The 20130-nt window shown below is 42.4% G+C and overlaps 2 protein-coding genes across 2 annotated transcripts in view; one reads left to right on the top strand and one right to left on the bottom strand.

Annotated features, from left to right (window-relative positions):
* LOC125440814 (myosin VIIA and Rab interacting protein) overlaps positions 1–20130 on the bottom strand; it is a 357602-nt gene that overhangs the window by 335448 nt on the left and 2024 nt on the right. The window lies entirely within an intron of this gene.
* Positions 3529–20130, top strand: part of TMC2 (transmembrane channel like 2) — a 63264-nt gene continuing 46662 nt past the window's right edge. The window contains exons 1-7 of the mRNA XM_048510826.1: positions 3529–3747; positions 4063–4110; positions 6209–6569; positions 11549–11701; positions 13447–13537; positions 14452–14533; positions 16091–16197. Coding sequence (XP_048366783.1) covers positions 3702–3747; positions 4063–4110; positions 6209–6569; positions 11549–11701; positions 13447–13537; positions 14452–14533; positions 16091–16197 — 888 coding nt within the window. The 5' untranslated portion in view covers positions 3529–3701. The remainder of the gene's footprint in view (positions 3748–4062; positions 4111–6208; positions 6570–11548; positions 11702–13446; positions 13538–14451; positions 14534–16090; positions 16198–20130) is intronic.

Genomic DNA, 20130 nt, shown 5'->3' with positions numbered 1-20130 from the left:
CCCCGGAACATTCCCAGAATGCCACATCCACTCCCACACAGGGGCAAGTGCCCAGTGTACTGCATGCAAAACACCTGTCCCCTTGGGGCTACGCCACTGGTGTTCCCTTCCCATCCCCATAGGTATTCCTGTCTGGAAGTCAACATAGAGAAAAGTATCTGAGTAAAAGAAGCCAAGGTGACAAAGTCTTCCAAGGCTCAAGGACATTCACCACAAAATAATTTTCAACCTCAGCATGCTCATTTTTAAAAAAATAAAGTATGTCATAAACATACACAGAATTGCTCTTAAAAGCTCCACAGAATCAGATATGAGCCTGGTCAAGGTGTTGGTGATACTTGACTGGATCTGCCACTTCTTTAAGCTTCTATAAATAGCATCTGATGGAAGGGAGATGACATGAATTGGCCTGCGGCACTGGAAGGGAGCAGCTAACCCTCATGCATGTCCTTGGCCTGATATAACCTCCCCCCACCCCCCAAAAAAGTGCTATTTGCAACAGTATGGGAAATGCCATCAAAACCTAGACTATAACTTGGATATGTAGTTTACTTCAATTTAAAAAGACACCTAATATGCATATAAAACGAATTAATATTGGCATAAACATGCAGGAATCAAGTCTCAGTTCTTGGCAATCTGCTAAGCCAGGATTACTTATGGATGAGCTGAATGTTGAATAAATGTAACCCAAGTATTAATTAGCTAAAGCTGTATGTTAACCAAAAACGAAGAAAGAAAGGCAATCCCCCATCTGGTTAAATATTAAGGTGTCTGCTGCACGTGCTTCTAGGATTCAGTTACAGTTTTTATAATGATACAACTTTTAAAAGGCAGATACCAAACTGCTTCAAAATGCAGCACAACTATTAATTGCATGTCCAACAATTTCTTTTAAAACCCTCAGGACCGTTGTGTTCATCAAAAAGAGAGAGGCTATTCCTACCCACATTCTGAAACATTCCTACAGGCTCTGAATTGTTCATGCTCTCCAAACTAGTCTGACATTTACATAAGTAATTGTTTAGGTTCACAGTTGCACATTATTAATTTATGCCTTGCATGGAGCAAGCTCAGGAGGCAAAACGCAATCTGTTAAGTTCTCAGCCCATAAGTCTGAGGAAGAAAGAGAGCACGCAAGACATTTTATCCTCCTAGGAAAACCTATCCCATAAGCTCGATGGAAAAAAAAAATACCCAGGGAATTAAAATGCTTACCACTTAACAAAATGGGAGAATAAATGGTTAGCCACATCAAGAACATAAACCTGTAACACCAGTGCTTTATGCAAGATTTACATTTGACCTAGAGATTAACCCCAGAACCAGTTTCCAGTGCTAGAATTCTGCTTGGGATTGTGAAAATAATAACGAAGCTTAGATTGCCTAAGAATGCACTGGGTCCCTTCAGAATCTTCATTGTGTAACGACAGCAGCTTTTATTTATTTTTTTTATTATTATTTTTGCCCGATTCAGGAGGTTGGCCTCCTGGACAGAAAGCATAGCATCCAAACAAAGCTGAATGTAGCCACCTGCCCTTCAACAATCTCTCTGGTATCTTCCATTGGCATAGCACCAACACTACCACCAAATTTACTGCACATAGCTGCAGATCCCACCCACGACCTCATGCCTTTTGGGGGGAGCGGGTGATGCTTCTGGCACTAGGGTCTAGTCCTTGCCTAGCAGATAGAGATTAACTGATATCTCAGATCAAACTAAAAACCAAGGGTCTGTACTTATACTAATATTTCTCTATGATCATTGCCACATTCTACCTCAAACCCAGTGGTGGGATCCAAAAATTTTAGTAACAGGTTCCCATGGTGGTGGGATTCAAACTGTGGCACAACGGTGGTGGGATTCAAACTGGGGCACAACGGGGGCATGGCCAGGCATTCCAGGGGTGGGGCATTCCTGGGTGGGGCTGTGGCAAGGACACAGCCGCTGCGCCGGTCCTTGGGCAGGAAACAAATGCACGCAGGCGCAGGCTGCCACGCACGTCGGTGCCCCTCCTGCTAGACTCCTTCAAGTTCTGCGCGCTACTGCTGAGAGGAGGGGCATAACTAAGACAAAAATCACGTGGCAAAATCACCAATTAGTAACCCCCTCTCGGCACACACAAATAATTAGTAACCTATGCTCAGGAACCTGTGAGAACCTGCTGGATCCCACCTCTGCTCAAACCTCAATGTGATTCCTAATTGATGTAGCCAAGTCAGTAAACATGGACACCAGCACCCCTTCTAATGAACCATACATCTTTTTTGTTTGTTTTTGAGGCAAAATGCAGCAGAAAGGCATACCAGTCACTTAACCAGCCACCCTGTATGCATCCCTTTTCTTTACTTTGTTTATACCCTTAGTATAACTCGGTGGGTTGGATCCAACTAATTTTTCTGCTGGTATAAAAGGAAGAAGCCATCAGCAGCAGAGGGAAGAAAGGGCAGGGATGGAGGAGTCCATAGAGTTTGGGAGGAATCATTGAGTGCCACATTGATATAGTGAGGACATTTCCAGAAGGGTCATAGTACCATCAGTTTCACGCCAATTCTCCCCCACCCCCAACAAACATCCATGGACAGAGAAGACCGGGGGGGGGGGAGTTTTATCGGGAGACCTGGTGTTTTAATCTTTGAGCATCCAAAAAGGCTGTGCTGAGAATCATAGAGCTTGTAAATACAAAAACTGTGAGAGATAAAGTGGGGTGTAGTAAGGAGGGCAATTGGGTGAAATTAAATTTTAAAAAGATGGGTCAGTTGAAGTCAGGATATGTATGAAGGGGTAACAGGGAGGAAATAAGGGGGGAAGTAACTTCCCTTCAATGGCTTACTGAATTTTCACTGAGCAACACCCAAACTTCTCTGTAGTGAAGATATTATTGACGAAGGGGGTATCTCATATTAGATAATGCCCCATTCTCCCTTGCCTTGCTTACTCCCCCTGGCTCCTACCTTGACCAGCCTAAACAGAGTCTACTAAATATTTCACATTTGCATCCATCTGGATCTTGTCAGAATATCCCTGGGACATATGCACACTTTGAGAACAGGAAGCAGTATGGTCTGCAGGCACAGGACTGAATGGGAAACCCTGAGCTCTGTGAGCTGCCAACCTTCATTACTGGTCCTGCATCTGCCCTTGAAGACATGCAGACCTGAAGATACCAAAGCTGAGTCTGACAGCTAGCAAATGAAATCTTTGAGAGCCAGAAAAAGAACTGGGAACAAACTTCCCAGTATGTTGAGCAGAGAATGGGAAAAAGGTTTCTGCCACAACTAGGATGTCCAAGGCAGTCGTAAAGCAAGTGGTTCTATCTATAATGGAAGCTACTTTCATCTTCCCTTCAGATGATACTACCAAGCACTTTCCAAAGGGCTTTCCTTCATGTTTAAATAATGTCATGCAACGTAATGCCACAGGTGCTTTCCACACTGAAAAAGGATCAGAGTAGAAAGTGGCTGGATTGGATTGGTATTTTGAATCTCCTCTGAGCACCAAGCCCATAAGCTGAAGAGTCTGCGTAACACAAGAACTGTGTCAGAGAAAACTAGTCGCTGCAGGTTCATAGATGGCTTGCTTTGTACATGCCAGTATTTAGCCAAAGAACACACGGAAAGATGTGTGATCCACATATAATTGGTGGATAAGGAGTACAAGAGTATAGGTTGCAAACTGAAAACAGGAGAAAATATCCACAATGAAGAAGAAGAAGAAATCCAAATTGCAGGTCATCATGGAAAATGGTTCGTATAGATTTACTGGTATTTAGCTCCTGTTCCTTCTACATTGCATCCTGGGGAATATAAAATGTTTCTGATACAGATAAAATGTCCCAAGGGTGTATATTTAGTATCTCTGTACAAAAGAACTGTTAGTTTGCACACTGTTACGTGTGTTAAAGCACTCAAAAATAGAGCTGTACGCATTTTTTTTAAAAGCATTTAGCCTGCCAGTTGAAGTCATAAAAGGAAACTGCATTCTTTTCCGCTAAAAGTAATCTGTTGTATGTTAAAGTACCAACAATAAATGTGATCACTCTGTTTGCTTTTGTCTTGCAGTTGGAATGGAGATTGATGGACAATTAGAAAGTGACTCAGACAGCGAAGGTAAATGCAAGATTAACAGCCACTGTCTTTGGAAAGACGCTGTTAAAGAAGAATTTATTTTTTTTTCCCTTGAAAATGACATGTAGTGCATATAAACGAATATATGCTGGCAGCAATCTAAGCAGCTATTCAGAAACTGACAGAATTTGGGATACTTAGTTATAGGAGAAGTTTGACTTTCATCTAGAGGCCAACCTTTGCTCAGCTGATTTGTGGTCTACTTTGCTATGGGATAAGGTGTTGTTGACAATGCCTGCCTAACCAGAACTACACCCTTCTGAGCAGTGGTGGGATTCAAATAATTTAATAACTGGCTGTTTACAAGCACCATTTTAACAACTGGTTCTGCCAAAGTGGTGCGTACCTGCTGAATCCTACCACTGCTTCTAAGGGCGTTTCCCCACTTAACTTTGCTGCCCTTTGCTGCGCGCTACTCTCAGCGCGCGGCATCTCTGGCATGTGCCCGGGCGTCCCCACGACCCCGCACTCTGCAGGGTCATCAAAAGGCGCCGTTTCGAGGAGCGCCAGGGATGCCGCGCGCTGAGGGGGCGCGAGAGCGGCAGCATCGGGGCAGCTGCGTTGTCGCAGCCCCTGTAGTGGGGAGTGCCGGGGGACCCCGCACTACTTGAGGAGAGTAGTGTGGGGCTTAAGGTAAGTGGGGAAAGGGTCAATGTCTATCACAATTGAGTGGCTTAGGAGCAAACAGCTCTGCTCAGGATAGGCACTGTGAGAATCATGGGATGGAAGGGACCTAGCAGAACATTTAGTTCAACTGTCAGAGCTGAAAAGTATCCTAAAATCTAATGTAGTCCCACTAGATATTTGCTCAGCCTGGTTACTCGAAAGATAACCCAAACAAGGTAACTCATTCTAATTAATTCCTGTGGCATTTAGGGAGGATTTAACTCAGTGATGGCGAACCTTTCCAAGACCAAGTGCCCAAATTGCAACCCAAAACCCACTTATTTATCGCAAAGTGCCAACACGGCAATTTAACCAGAATACTGAGGTTTTAGTTTAGAAAAAACTATTGGCTCTGAGGCGTGCGTTGCTCAGGAGTAAGCTTGGTGATAATCGGTGGCTTTGCTTTGAAGCAACCGTGCAACTCTTCCAACGGGTGAATCACGACCCTAGGAGGGTTTACTCAGAAGCAAGCCCCATTGCCAGCAACTGAGCTTACTCCCAGGTAAAGGATCGCGCTTTAGTTCTTCACATGAAAATCAGTGGGGTTTAACAGCACTTAACAGGGTTAACTACACTGCTTCCCAAAAACTAGTTCTTAGTTTTAATGCTAATAATCGAGCCCAGCGGCCCAGGCAGTCTAGATGTGGAGGGGGGGGCACTCTGTTTGTGCATGCCCACAGAGAGGGCTCTAAGTGCCACCTCTGGCATCTGTGCCATAGGTTTGCCACCACTGATTTAACTTCTATCTGCTGTACCATTTGTGATTTGTTAGATCCATATTGATAGGTAACTAGGGAAAGAGAGTAGCACAGTGGATTTCATCCATCCACGCAGTTGCAAAGACTGAATGGCAGTTTCCATCGATTCCTTCTCCTCTGACTGTGGACTCCCACTTTGCCCTGATGTTGCTTCTGAGGGCCTGTTGATCCCTAATAACAGAACTGGGAAAGTTCTCACAGGTAGAAACAAGCAGCAAAGCCCCCAAACTCTGTGGATGGGGTTTATACCATACTTTGCAGGTCAGAAAAAAATGTTAGAAAATACTAGAAATGTTAGAAAACACAAAATTCATATTTTTATATGACCTGCTAAATATCTTTTTATTTCCTCTACTATCCTGCATTGTAAATACCAAGCAAAACTATATTGCTCTTCGAAAGTACTTGAAAAAACAGGATTAGCCTTTGAGGCAACAGTTTGACAGTTACGACGGAGGCCCACGTCTCTCAGATCTATTTTGCACTACTTAGTTAACATCTGAAAGCAAAGCCCGATCTCCATTTCAATAACTGGAAGTATCCACGTAGAAGTCCAAAAATAATTTGTTTTTGTCTGATGAAAGACAATTGTTTATTACAGTGATATCAATGGAATCTTTTATTTAAAACAAAAAAATGGTTTCCCTTGATGGCAGATGAGGAGGAGGAGGAGGAGGAGGAGGAAGAAGAAGAAAAAGAAGAAGAAAAGCCAGCCAGAGGGCGAAATACAAAGGAAGCAACCAGGGCAAAGAAAAAACACAAGAATGAAAAGGATGCTGATAATGAAAGTGAGGAAGAAAATGAAGAGAGCACCAGGTGGAAAAAGACCAGTCAAAAGAATGCTCAGGAAACAGATGATCCTGAAAGAGACAGCGATGAGGAGGAAACCGCCAGAAGCAGGAGAAGAAAAAACAGGGGGACTTCAAGTAAAGACCAAAAGGATGCTGAAAACAAGGACAAGCAATTAATCGAGAAAGGAAAAGGAAAGGATAAGAAAAAGGAACATGCAGGAGAGAGGTAAGGGATTTTTTTTAAAAAAAAGCTATGGCTCATTCCACACATGCAGAATAATGTAGTTTCAAACTGCTTTCAATGCTCTTTGAAGCTGTGCGGAATAGCAAAATCCACTTGCAAACAGTTGTGAAAGTGGTCTCAAAATGCATTACTTTGCATGTGCGGAAGGGGCCCTATGAGTACAAAGACCTGCCAAAGCTACTCCATGGGCTCAGACATTTGGTACTCAGGTACCAATAGCTATCTGCAAGACATATTCTCCTTCTGCCACTCCTGAATGGCATCCACACATCTTCAGTGACCTCAACAGAATCATCTGATTCTTCCTTGCTGACAGGAATGGTAACTTTAAAAGTGTGTTTTATACTCAGATGACAACTCCTGTCACTCTTACTTCCACCCTTTACTGGTAAAAAAAGCACATCCTCCCAGAACATCATGACATAATTGTGCATTCAATGTCCTGAATTTAGGACCAACATTTTACAGACAAGGGATGGCTCCTGGAGTGTTTTGAGTCTGTCTCCTTGTTCAGCCTTCCTACCTTATCTGTCTCCCCTGAAGGAACTGCATCTCATAAGCATTGTTTGGAAGAACACATTATTGGCAGTTAGTGATAATATTTGCTGTAGGAGTTGCAGTTTTAATTGACTGGTTTGTTTTTTAACAGTAAATGTTTATAGTTTGTAAGCTGCCTTGTGGAAAGGTAAGGTATAAATATTTTAAATAAATAAATAACACAATAACCTTAGCTAAGCAGCTTTAGGACTTCTCTCTGTGCCCTCACCTGCATTAGTGAGCTGGGGACCACAGACAGAGTTTTTTCAGTGGTGGCACCTCATCTTCAGAATTCCAATTTGAGCTTGCTTGGGGCCCGTCTTACTGTCCTTTAGGTGCCAGGTAGGGTTGCCAAGTCCAAAACATGTCTTTATACCCAGGCTTACAAAAAGCTCTATTTTTAAAAGCTGTTTTTATTATCTGATGTAGACTGAATTTTTAATATAACTGTATTAATATCATGTTTGGCTGCTGAATGTTTCATGACTAACTGTTCTTAATCTTATGCTTGTGAGAGTCAGCATTGTGTAGTGGCTAAAAGTGGTGGACTGTAACCTAGAGAATGGGGTTTGGTTCCCACTATTCCACATGAGCAGCAGATCTAGTGAACTGGATTTGTTTCCTGGATTTGTTTCCCTGGATTTGTTTCCCTGCTCCTACACAACTGGATTTGTTTCCCTGCTCCTACACAACTGGATTTGTTTCCCTGCTCCTACACATGAAGCCTGCTAGATGACCTTGGGCTAGTCACAGTTCTCTCAGAACTCTCTCTCCCACCTACTTCACAAGGTGTCTGTTGTGGCGAGAGGTAGGGAAGGAGTTTGTAAGCCTCTTTGAGATGCCTTATGGTTCAGAAAAACGGGGTATAAATCCAAAACTCATATTATTTTCACCTTTTTATCATCTCTTCTTTGTGTGTTTTCTACTTTTCCAGTTGACAGCATCTCCTTCCGCATAGAACTACTTCATACTTGATGGTTATCGGCTTGGATCCTATACCTTTGCTCTCTGTGTATGCTTCTCCTTGGTGCTGCAGAGGTGGTCTTTCACTGAGGAATGTATTCTTCTTGGCTCTGTGGGACTCCTTGAAGTTGAAAACACTGATGTTGTACAAGCAGGAGTGCCCAGAACTTGAGAGTTGCCTTGTGCAGCAGAGTACCATCTCCACAACACGACGAGAGAAGTGCATGCAGGGATAGGATCCAGGTCTCAATATTTTTATGGAGGTGGTGGTGGAATGTGTGCATGCACTGCTCCCTTAAGAGGAAGGGTGTGTTACTATAGCACCCCCCCCCAAAAAATGCCTTCCATAGGCTCAGTAGTGCCCTGAGGGGATTTTCCCTCCAAAAATTTCAATCATCACATATGCTTTGCCTGATCTGTTTGATCTGTTAATATTATGATGCAGTAGCATGAATGTGGTTATTTTTCTTTATTTCTGTTAATTTTGTGTTCTTCCACCCCAATATTTATTGTTAACTGTAAAAATGCCCTCAGCTGCTAAGCTTGGGGCACCTCTCTGTCAGACAGAGAAACCGCTTTAAGGAAACACCAAAATAGCCCCTTTTCCTTCTGTCAGAAAATAAAAAGCAGGTACCAGAGGCTATTTAAAATAAAATGATAGAACAAGAAGATTTTGTATTGTCGAAGGCTTTCGTGGCCAGATTCAACTGGTTCTGGTGGGTTTTCCGGCCTGTGTGCCCATGGTCTGGTGGATCTTATTCCTAACGTTTTGCCTGCATCTGTGGCTGGTATCTTCAGAGGTGTATCACAGAGAAAAGTCTGTTTTACACTGTGTCTAAACAGTGTCTAAACACACAGTGTGAAACAGACTTTTCTCTGTGATACATCTCTGAAGATGCCAGCCACAGATGCAGGCGAAACTTTAAGAACAAGATGCACCAGACCACGGCCACACAGCCTGGAAAACTTACCAGAACCACAAGAAGAGTTTATTTGCATGAACAAAGAAAATGATTTTGGCAAAGGAACAAATATTACTAAACAAGAGGCTGGTATTGAGTGGTTGTTATATATAAGTAGTTACAGTATCTTCCTTCATAAGAACTACAAGTTTGTCTCAGGTCATTAGCTTACAGACTTCAATACATTCAGTTTATTTTATTTATATCGACATACAAACTAGCTTTGGTGACACTACATTAAGTCGATCTTACTATTCAGTTGAAAAGACCATTCTTTTACCCTCAGGTAAGTATTTCAAAAAAAGTTCCTCAAAACACTAACTTCTAGACAATTCTCTCCACAAGAAATGTCTAGCCCACACATTGCTTCAAAGAGCAGAAATTCCAGTTAACCCTCAGGTGGTCAACCCCTCTCTATCCTTATATTAAAAATCCCACACTCTCATAAGCTTTACTGCTTAGTATCTGAGTGCGGTTTTCCTCAGAGTAAAACAACCAACCAACCTTTGTGTTAATTTATTTAGTGTCACTGTTTTGGTTTTCACCAGGGAAATAGCATACTCCTTTAAATCTGCCTGTCCAGTCTCTCAAACAGAGTAGCTTAACCAGCTTAGAACAAAGCTGAAGAATCATAAAAGAAATAGTAAATCAACGGAACTAAAGGCTAGAAAAGGCTATTTTTTAAATCTCCCAGGCCTAAACAATAGGCATGCTTGCTAACTGTTCAAAGGATTTTTTTAAAAAAAATTAAGTGAGGCTAAAATTCACCTTACCAAAAGTGCCTAAGAAAATTATGGAGACCTACTGGGATCCAAAAGCAGGTTACCTGATGTGGCAAAATGGGCTAGAACATTTCACAGTGCAGGTAAGGGGTGGTGGTCACTTTTTTGTGCTTTCCTTAGAAACGAGACCTTGTGCATCAGGCTGAAAGACACTCAGTTTTCCACTGACAATTATTAATGTAAGGAGTTCTTTGAAAACATCTCCTCTGCTTTGAAGTGGCACAACCCATTCTACCACTTCAGCACTCTACTACCTCACCTTGCTTCATGTGTAGACCAAGCTACTGCAGCAACTGTAGGATAAGGGAAGAACACCTCTTGTACACAGGAGCATGGAGAAAAAAATTGCACCATTAATAATCCTCCTTTTTCAAGACCACTCATAAATAACATGATAAAAAAGGATACTATAAACAACAAAATCAGGCGGCAAAGAGGAGGGGAAAAATACATGCATAGTTTTCACAATGCAGCGAACTAAATCAGGGAGACATCCAATATTTATGCTGGGAGCTGTTCCAGTGGAGTTTTTCCATAAATGCTCAGGAGTCTGATAAAATACCAACATTTGCAAATGGAAAGAATTTACATAGGGAGAGAGAAAATTTGCAGCTGAGTGTCTGGTACCGTCCTTTAATCTAAACATCTCAAAGTGGTTGAATCCTTTCTGTTTCTGAAGCCTGGAAGGCTTTCCAAAGCGATGGTAAATCTTATCTTTAGCAGTCAGGGGATTATCTCTTAACAATTAGCTACTGAGAAACAACAGCATAATCAACAGCACAATAATGAGGGACTGGATGGCCAGCAGAGCTGCCAGGTTTTAAAAAGGGCTACTTTTAAAGCCAAGGCCATGAACAGTAGATGTGAAAACTGACAACTGGTTTTCTTTTGGTGGCCATGAATCATCAAAACTTCACCTGAAACTGGTGAACCTGTAATTTTTTTCTGCATGGCTTACTAAATATTAAATATTTCAAAGGAATTTTAGACAGGAACTTAATAAAGGGCAGCTGCCCCCCCCCCACCCCCAAGCATGTACCGTATTGCTGAAATCTTGTCTGAAACCAATTCACATGACTACAGGCTGCTTGATAGCTACTTAATAATTAACATGCTACCTATTGATCGGTGTTCAGTTGAGCATCTACATCTGCTATCAAGTGCAGAACAATTTTGTAATGTGGATTTTATATTTATAAATACTCAAAAAGCTGTTTTGGCAATCGAAAGCAAGAAATTTGAGCCTGTGCATGCAAGCTCTTACTATGGCTGATCGGAAAAACTCTCCTTCACACAACTCTTTTCCCTGTTGTGCATAAGAACATAAGAACCAGCCAGCTGGATCAGACCAGAGTCCATCTAGTCCAGCTCTCTGCCTACTCGCAGTGGCCCACCAGGTGCCTTTGGGAGCTTACATACAGGATGTGAAAGCAATGGCCTTCTGCTGCTGCTGCTGCTGCTGCTCCCAAGCACCTGGTCTGCTAAGGCATTTGAAATCACAGATCAAGGAGGATCAATATTGGTACATAAATCAACTTCTCCTCCATAAATCTGTCCAAGCCCCTTTTAAAGCTATCTAAGTTAGTGGCCATCGCCACCTCCTGTGGCAGCATATTCCAAACACCAATCACACGTTGTATGAAGAAGTGTTTCCTTTTATTAGTCCTAATTCTTCCCCCCAGCATTTTCAATGTGCATTTCATGGTTTTGTTCCCAGTGCTTCCTCTTCTGCATCCAGCTCCTCAGATGATGAGTCTCTGAATGAGGAAGAACTATCCAAGCTAAAGGAACAGGTAGAGGAAAAGAAGAAACTGATATCTGTCATGAGGAACAAACCCTGGCGGATGGCAAAGAAATTAAAAGTGCTGAGGTAAGGTTTCAGGTTTCATAACTGGGAGGGGGAAAGAGAGAGCGCATGCAACTTGCTGACTGTCACAAAAAATTATGCTTTGTAGCAAAATTGCCACTTTCAGGTTGCTGGTCCTGGGAAAACAACATGAGGTAGAGTTTTGCTATGTGGTTTGGCTTAAACCATCAGACCTTTGAAGGCGGAAATCTCTCTGTTATCACTTCTTGTTACCGGAGAGTAGATGATGAACAACATTTCCTTCAACCAGTACCCACCCAGGCCTGGCTCACTGTACTGCTTTAATTAAAGACAAGCCTAAAAGCTTGGCTTCCACAAACCTCAACAGAAGCAAGCTGTCTGCTCTTCTATGATTATTTATGCCTTTTGTTGTAGGCATGAATAATCAGCAGGATTCTTTCCCAAAATCCTTCACACTTGCAAGTATTGACACTTGGGAGTAGTTAAAGAGGGAACATATTATGTTGGTTGCTCATTTAGAGTACCTCCACCCAACCTCATCTAAGAAAAGGGCACTAAATGTTCCCTTTCCTCTAAAGCTACATGCTTAAGATTAGGATCCATATATGGGACCGGCAGCCCAATACAGAGCTCTGGAGTAGCCATGGACGGCACAGCTATGGTGGCACCCTGCCACCCCAGAGGCCTTTTCGGTGGCATGGAGAGGCAATTAAAAAAAAACCTTTCCGTTGCCAAAAAGCCCTCCATTGGGCTCAATCGGCTCACAGTGCCCAAAAGGAAGGCGTAGGTTCATGCTCTGGGTGCTGGTGTCAAGGTGGAAGCTGAAAAAGGTTGGCTCCACCCTCAACCATGCCTCCAGGATGACGACACTACACCACAACCCACTGGTGGATTTGCCCCTCTGCCGGGGCAAGTGCCCCAGGAACAGTGGTGTACTGCCACAAAACAACACCCAGGACTTGCCACAGTGGCATGCCCATCCCCTGCTGCAGAACTCCTCTCGCTCCCCTGCTCAACTCCCCCACCCCACTGCACTCCTTCCACCCCCTCCGCCCTGCCCCCAACAAACTTTTTCCTCTTCCCAGTGCCAGCCAACTTTTTCCTCTTCCCAGTGCCAGCCAACAACACCCTGGGGGTAGAAGCTTCCCTGACCTTACCCCTGCCCCCAGTGTATTGCCAACTGGTGCCACTGAGAGGAGGAAAAGATTTGTTGGAAGGGTGGTGGGGGTGGTGGCAGCAGGGGGATTGCAGTGGTGGTGGCTAGGAACAGGGGGAGACGGGGAGCAGCATGAGGCCAAAATGCACCCCATACGTGGCCTAGGCGAATGACACCTGAGTCCTCTGCCCCCATCCCAGTTCCACCAGTGTCAAGGAAGGGCAAATCCAGTGGTGTAGAACCCCATCATCTCTATAACTCACTTCACCCCCCTCCAGGTTGGGTTGTAAATCCCACTGGATAAAATTGGACTTGTTTCTAAGAAATATATCCTGTCTCTGATGGAGGATGTGATAAAGAGGTCACTGAATCCATTCTGTAGATATGCCCTGGGAGGAGAAATTCTGTATAAGAACTTATTTGTGTAATACTGAACAAGTGATTGCAGATTACTGTATGATGAAACTAAGACCATGAAATTGATTTACTGTTGCTCAGAAGTCTCTTGGGACTGTAAGGTTCATATTTCATTTTTGAACAGCACAATCATAAACGTTAAAGCTTCTATATCAGTGTTGTTGTTGTTGTTGTTTTAAAAAAACCTAAAACTACGTTTTAATGTTTTAATTAGGGAGGCTCAGGCTTTTGTAGAAAAGTTTGAAGGTGCCTTGGGAAAGAGAAAAGGAAGAAAACTATATGCATATAAAATGCTGATGGCAAAGGTAGGTACTAGAAGGGTTTCTGATATGAGGACATTTTGTGCTTTATTTTTATACCAGAAGTTAAAAGCCTGTGTCTCTTAGCTTAAGTATGCAAATGCTGAGATTCAAGATAAACATTTTCAGTACTATGGAGGGTACACTTTTTTTTTAGCCATGCTTCAGTCCAGAACAGTGAACCTTTTCGAGCTCAGTGTGTCAATAAATTGGAAAATGCCTAACTTGACTCTACTGTGAAGATCCTCTGAAGATGCCAGCCACAGATGCAGGCAGAACGTCAGGAGGGAATGCTGCTAGAACACAGCCATACAGCTCTGAAACCACACAGCACCCCAGTGATTCCAGCAGTGAAAGCCTTCGACAATACAAGTTTTAAACAGTTTTTACTAATTATTGTAGGTTTAGTAGTTTTATTAATTTTAGTAGGTTTTCTTATAACAGGTCTAAATTGTTTTTATACTGTATTGGATTTTATTAATTCTATGGTGCAACCCACCCTGAGATCTCTGGGTATAGATCAGGATAAAAATACATAAATGGGAGATATATTTGAAATAAGAATTTTATAAAACTACATGTGGATCATCAGCTTTCAGATAACTGAGGGTGGGGAGGAAGACAATTATTTTTCAGCAGTTAGAGTCTGCAAGACTCCTTTATAGGGCTTCAGTCTTACCTTGCTTACCTTATTTTCTTTCCAGTATTGTAAAAAAGAAGAACTAAGAGGAAGTCCACTTGTCCTTTCTCTCGTAACTCAAGTACTCAGAATGTCAAAGTTTTAATTGAAATTCAATCCTTTGAGTTCAGGCTCATCTTCGGGTTTCAAGCAGCTAGTAAATCATTTCAAGGATTCCAGAAGTCTTGACATCCAGTCATCTCAGGGATAAAAATTTTCCTACCACTGTTTTTCTTTCCAGAAATGGGTCAAATTTAAGAGAGACTTTGATAATTTTAAGACACAATGTATACCTTGGGAAATGAAGATAAAGGAGGTGGAAAGTAAGTTAATGTTTCTCTTTCTCCCAATACTAGAACCAGGGGGCATACACTGAAAATGCTGGGGGGAAGAATTAGGACTAATAAAAGGAAACATTTTTTTCACGCAACGTATGATTGGTGTTTGGAATATGCTGCCACAGGAGGTGGTGATGGCCACTAACCTGGATAGCTTTAAAAGGGGCTTGGACAGATGTATGGAGGAGAAGTCTATCTATGGCTACCAATCTTGATCCTCCTTGATCTAAGATTGCAAATGCCTTATCAGACCAGGCGCTCAGGAGCAACAGCTGCAGAAGGCCATTGCTTTCAAATCCTGCATGTGAGATCCCAAAGGCACCTGGTGGGCCACTGCAAGTAGCAGAGAGCTAGACTAGATGGAGCCCTGGGATGTCTGTCCAGGGTGCCCAGTCTGATCCAGCTGGCTTGTTCTTGTGTTCTTAACTATTGTTTCAGAAGTATCTAAAATAAAAACTAAAACAATTGAAAACATTGAAAAGAATGAGTCTCTCACAGCCCATGCTTGCCAAACAAGACTTGACAGTCTTGCAGCCCAGTCCAGAGCTGTCATGTGGGTGGGGATGGTGCTACTCTGGCACTATTCATTTTTTTAAAAAAAACAACCTCACCTGTTCACATAGGGGACAGCAGAGATATCCTGTGAAAATCACAGGATATGTCCGAGCCCTACTCCAGCAGCACAAAGGGAGCTAAACCAGCAGTGGAAACCAACTAAGGTATGCTCCACCCCCAGGAATGTTTCTGCCACACTGATATAACTTGGGGTGGCAGGGAAGCACCAATGGAGAGCTGGGCACCCTGGACAGACATCCCAGGGCTCCGCAGCTGCCAGGCACCAGTTGACTTGCCCCTCCTCCAGAGTGAGTGCCACTGTGGAGGACATTTTCTCTGGTGTAAGCCTGTTCTGCATTCCGAAGGAGATTCTACTGACCCTGCTTCAGATTGGGCTGTCCACCCCTTTATACTTAATGTGTGGAAGAAAACTGCTACTACTTCCTATTTATTTGGACACTAATGCCCCTTTTTCTCCCCAGTGGAGACCCAAAACAACATGACTCTTTCTTTCTCCTCTTTATCCTAACCATCACCCTGAGAGGCAGGTTAGGCTGAGAGTGTGTGACTTCCTCTACCACACAGTGAGCTTCCATGGCAGAACACTGGCTCAAACCTGGATTTCAGACAACCAATTATTTGTTTTTCCTTCTATGGTATGGTGACTTTTGCAGTCACTTGTGTTCCCCACCTCCCCTGAAGGCTGATTGCATGTGATATGCACAGAAATATTCTATACGCAAAGACTACTCTTCCATCACCATTGGGTTGAGGTCAAGCAGTGAAAAAAGATGAAGTTGGCACTGAGGAAGCTGAAAACCTGGGCTGGAGCCAACTTGGGTTTGTTCAAATATGAAAGGGCAATGAAAAGTAATGCCTCAGGATAAAAACTGGGTTACATTTGTGAGCACAAAGTTAAGTAGTGTTATACTCTGGTAAGTTATTTAAATTCAGTACCTTTCTAATGGCATCCTTTCTTTGTTTAAGGTCACTTTGGTTCTTCAGTGGCTTCCTATTTCATATTTCTGCGGTGGATGTACGGGGTAAACCTCGTCCTGTTTGGCTTAATATTTGGACTAGTTATAATTCCTGAAGTATGTAAACAATTGTCCTAGCTGCTTATTGGTTTGAATGCAGGGGGTATTACATTGTGTTTGTTTATATCATTTATGTAAAGAGTGGGAAATCTCAGTGCTTCTCCTAAGCTATGAGATTGAAAGTCAGAGCATGACTCTTGCTTTGCAGTGAATAATTCCAGAGTGTTGAGATGGAGTGTGCTAACCTTTTCATTATTCCAAGTCTTGAGGCTGGTGGCGCAACCAAGAGGTGGCTTAGCAATGACTTCATAATGTCCAAGGGGCTGTGATCTGAATATAGGTTGGACAGGGAGCATGCTGGTTCCCAGATGTGGTTGTCATCCTCCATTCTCCATCTAGATCAACATCGTCCCTTGTAATGTGCACCAGTTCTCTAAGGCTATAAGGGTCAAATTTGTCAGCTGACATTTTTATAAGGATTGAGCTTGGGACCTTCTGCATGGATCTAGAAACAGTCTTTACAAGCCATCTGTGATACATCCTCTACCACTGAGCACTTTAAAGTAAAACTTATATGAAAGCTTCTAGAGATGCACTATCTACTACAAAGCAAACCTAGATGCGTGAAATTCTTAGAAGTTAGCAAACAGTTTTAAAAAGCTAGGCATTTTCAAACCACTTTCACAACTGTTTGCAAGTGGATTTTGCTATTCCGCACAGCTTCAAAGAGCACTGAAAGCAGTTTGAAAGTGCATTATTCTGCATGTGCGGAATGAGCCCTAGTAAAAAGCTAGCAAACAGTTTAAAAGCTATCAAACAGGAAATTTATTTGTTAGCTTCCCTTTTTACCAACACTGAAGCCAAATATTAAATGACTACCATTAAACAGGCAACTCTGTACTTAACAGCATTGTAAAATAATTACTGCATTTTGAATTTTGTTGTATACCACCCATAACCAACTTATAAATCTGCTGTCTCTATAAAGTATGGCCAGCTGCTTGAATAATAAAACCATTCCCTGGTCATTGATGGAAATAATTAAGAGAAGGCTCACCGGTTCACATTCACCACCTGAATGGACGCAATATCAAAAGATCACATCAGTATTGTTCAGTAAAGTGACTATGCATATGAAATAATCTTCACAGCTCAAACATTACAGAAGGGCATCCATATCACATGACATCACCAATTACAATACAGATGCAATGGAGTCGGCTCACAAGTTTATCTACATGCCCTGAAGAGCACAGCAAATGATGCACCTGTATTGTCCATATCTTATATGCCAAATTAGACAGGCACCAGGACAAGATTGTTCTCTGAAATGCTGCCACTTGGAGGGCAGAGAGCTGTTCCTGTCAGCAACAGAGGATAGAACTTGCCATAATGGGTATAAATTATGGGCAGAAAGATGCTGACAGGACATTAGGAAAAAATGTTTACAATGAGAGTAGTTCAGCAGTGGAATCAGCTGCTTACGGAGGCAATGACTTCCCCCTCTCTTGCAGTCTTTAAGCAGTGCATGGATGAACATTTGCCAGCGTGCTGTAGTGATTAAGAGCAGTGGACTCTAATCTGGTGAACTGGATTTGGTTCCCCACTCCTACATTCCTGCTGGGTGACCTTGGGCTAGTCACATTTCTTCGGAACTCTCTCAGCCCCATTCGACTCACAAAGTGTTTGTTGTGGGGAGGGGAAAGGAGCTTGCAAGCCACCTTGAGTCTTCTTTCAGGACAGAAAGGGGGGTATAAATCTTCTTCAGGGATGCTCTAAAGCTTAAGCTGATCCTGCATTGGGCAGGCGGTTGGACTACTAGATGGTCTGTATGGCTCCTTCCAACTCTATGATTCTTTGCATAACAGAATAACAGAAGTACTTAATGTATTATTGACAGCTCATCCATTGTAAATCATGGTTTGGATGCTAACCATTTTTAAATTGGTACAAGTAGGAAAAAAGAGCTGCTATTGATCCTGTAGAAGGTCAGGATGCATGGACCCACATGGTCAAAAACCATGTTGGATGGGAGGAGGAGTGGGGAGGAGGAGTGGGCAAGATCATACTTCCCTCCTCTTGCTGTGTCAGCAGAAAAGCTGGTAGGATCCAATCCATTATTTATTCTTAATATACCATGGACTCACAAAAAATGTTTTTCTGCAGAGTGCTGTCCAGTTACTCCCAGCCTATTTTTAAAACACCCATTTTCTTGTGCTGTCCTGTGGCTATTGTCTGTTGAGCCCTTCCTGCTGAATCCTTACATAACAGGTGAACAATTATTTCACAAACTATAGGATCCCAATAAATACAAAGGCTATCTATAGTTATGAAAAAAATGTCCCTGAGCCAAATGTGATTTTTGTACTGGGACGAGTGCTACAGAAAGAGATAAACCTAATCCTTTTACTGCATTCAAGAGGGAAATAATCCACCCTGTTCATGACATGAAAAACTCGGCCATCTGCCCCAAACAACTAGAATTCACATTGCTGCTCTGTTAAATATGCTCTTTAACTATCTTCTCTTCACAAATAATGGTGGACATAAAAATATACTTAAATGTATGGGTGATTATGATTTTATTGTGCATTCTCTTCATGCTAATATTAATCTCCAGGAAAACTACCGACACAAAACATGCAAGATAATGCTCAGTATTAACAATATAAAACAAGTGCTTGCTATAAAGGGAGAAAAATATAATGCAAATTTCTCAAAAGATAGAAAATATAGTTACTACCAGTATGATTCTCTTTTTCCCCTTCTGAAGTCTTCCAAAGGATTCTGTATTATTTGCAACTTTCCCTTGATCATTTACCCTTCCCTAACACAAACAGAACTTCTTTATTTGAAGACAACAACAGTGTCCCTCATACAAGGTGACTGTCTTTGTGATTGGAATATTAGATTTCTCTCACTTTGACTGTCAAAACTTTCCCCCAATGTCAGTGGAAAACCAATTCTTCTTCAAGATTTTTTATCCATTCCCTCTTTACATCCAAGTAAAGCTCTTGCCATTTGCATATTGTATATCCACATAGTTTTAGCACTGAGAATGTTTTCAAGTTAAGCTTGAGGTAAGATGAGAAGAAGTGTGTAAGTTAATTCAGAAGATGAGATCTTCATGAAGTCTTAGGACATTTGTAAAGCCTTCTCCGTAACCTGAATGTTAAGTATAACAGCCAGCATCTGAATACATGCCAGGAGTACTCAAGGGGGTCTGTCATTTCTAATGTCTATTCAGTAAAGTACATACAACATCAACACAGGTGTTCTACTCTGCCTTGACTGCCAAATCAGACAGGTGTTTTTTCCCTGAACTCACATCACAGTGTCCTCCAGTCATCCACGTAATGGACTTTCTCCCAGTTTTTTTCCTAAACCTTATTTGTTATATTTCCTGAAAGTTCACAGTACAGGCTTGTTACTCTGTAGCTAGCAAGGTGCACACAATCAGACCTCCCTTCCTCATTGGCACCAGTTTATCACTGTCATCCCGCATCTCTCCCCCTGCACAATGAGAAAGAATGTGCAGGCATACCAACAAACTGCAATTGCTATAGAGATCATTGTCAAGTTGAAAATGACCCATTCCGGTTGGCTAAAAGTGCCTCTGGTGGTGAAGGGGAGTGGTAGGTTTGAGGAGATCACTGAAGAAGATCCCCCTTTGCAGATGACATGCTGTTGCTCCAAATGCGCCTGCATTTACAACAGTGATGACTGAGCAATGCAGAATTATTGCCATGAGGATGCAACCTTTGTCTGAGTAAAATTCATACTTGTTGTGGCATCATCTAGGCTTCTGTTGCAACCCAGACAGAACATGTTCATACTCTGGTGATCGCCTGAAAGCTTGCAAAGGCTAAATGATCCCTTCAGTGGCTTCAGGCAAGGCAGCATCTCTACTTGTTGGCAGAAGAAGCAGGAGCTTCTGTCCAATGAAACAGGGAGAAATTACCAGGATACCTGTCTTATGGAATAGTTTTC

This window comes from Sphaerodactylus townsendi, linkage group LG11 (assembly GCF_021028975.2).
Source record: "Sphaerodactylus townsendi isolate TG3544 linkage group LG11, MPM_Stown_v2.3, whole genome shotgun sequence".
NCBI lineage: Eukaryota > Metazoa > Chordata > Lepidosauria > Squamata > Sphaerodactylidae > Sphaerodactylus > Sphaerodactylus townsendi.
Note: the sequence above shows the minus strand (reverse complement) of the source record. Positions and strands in the feature narration are given on the sequence as shown.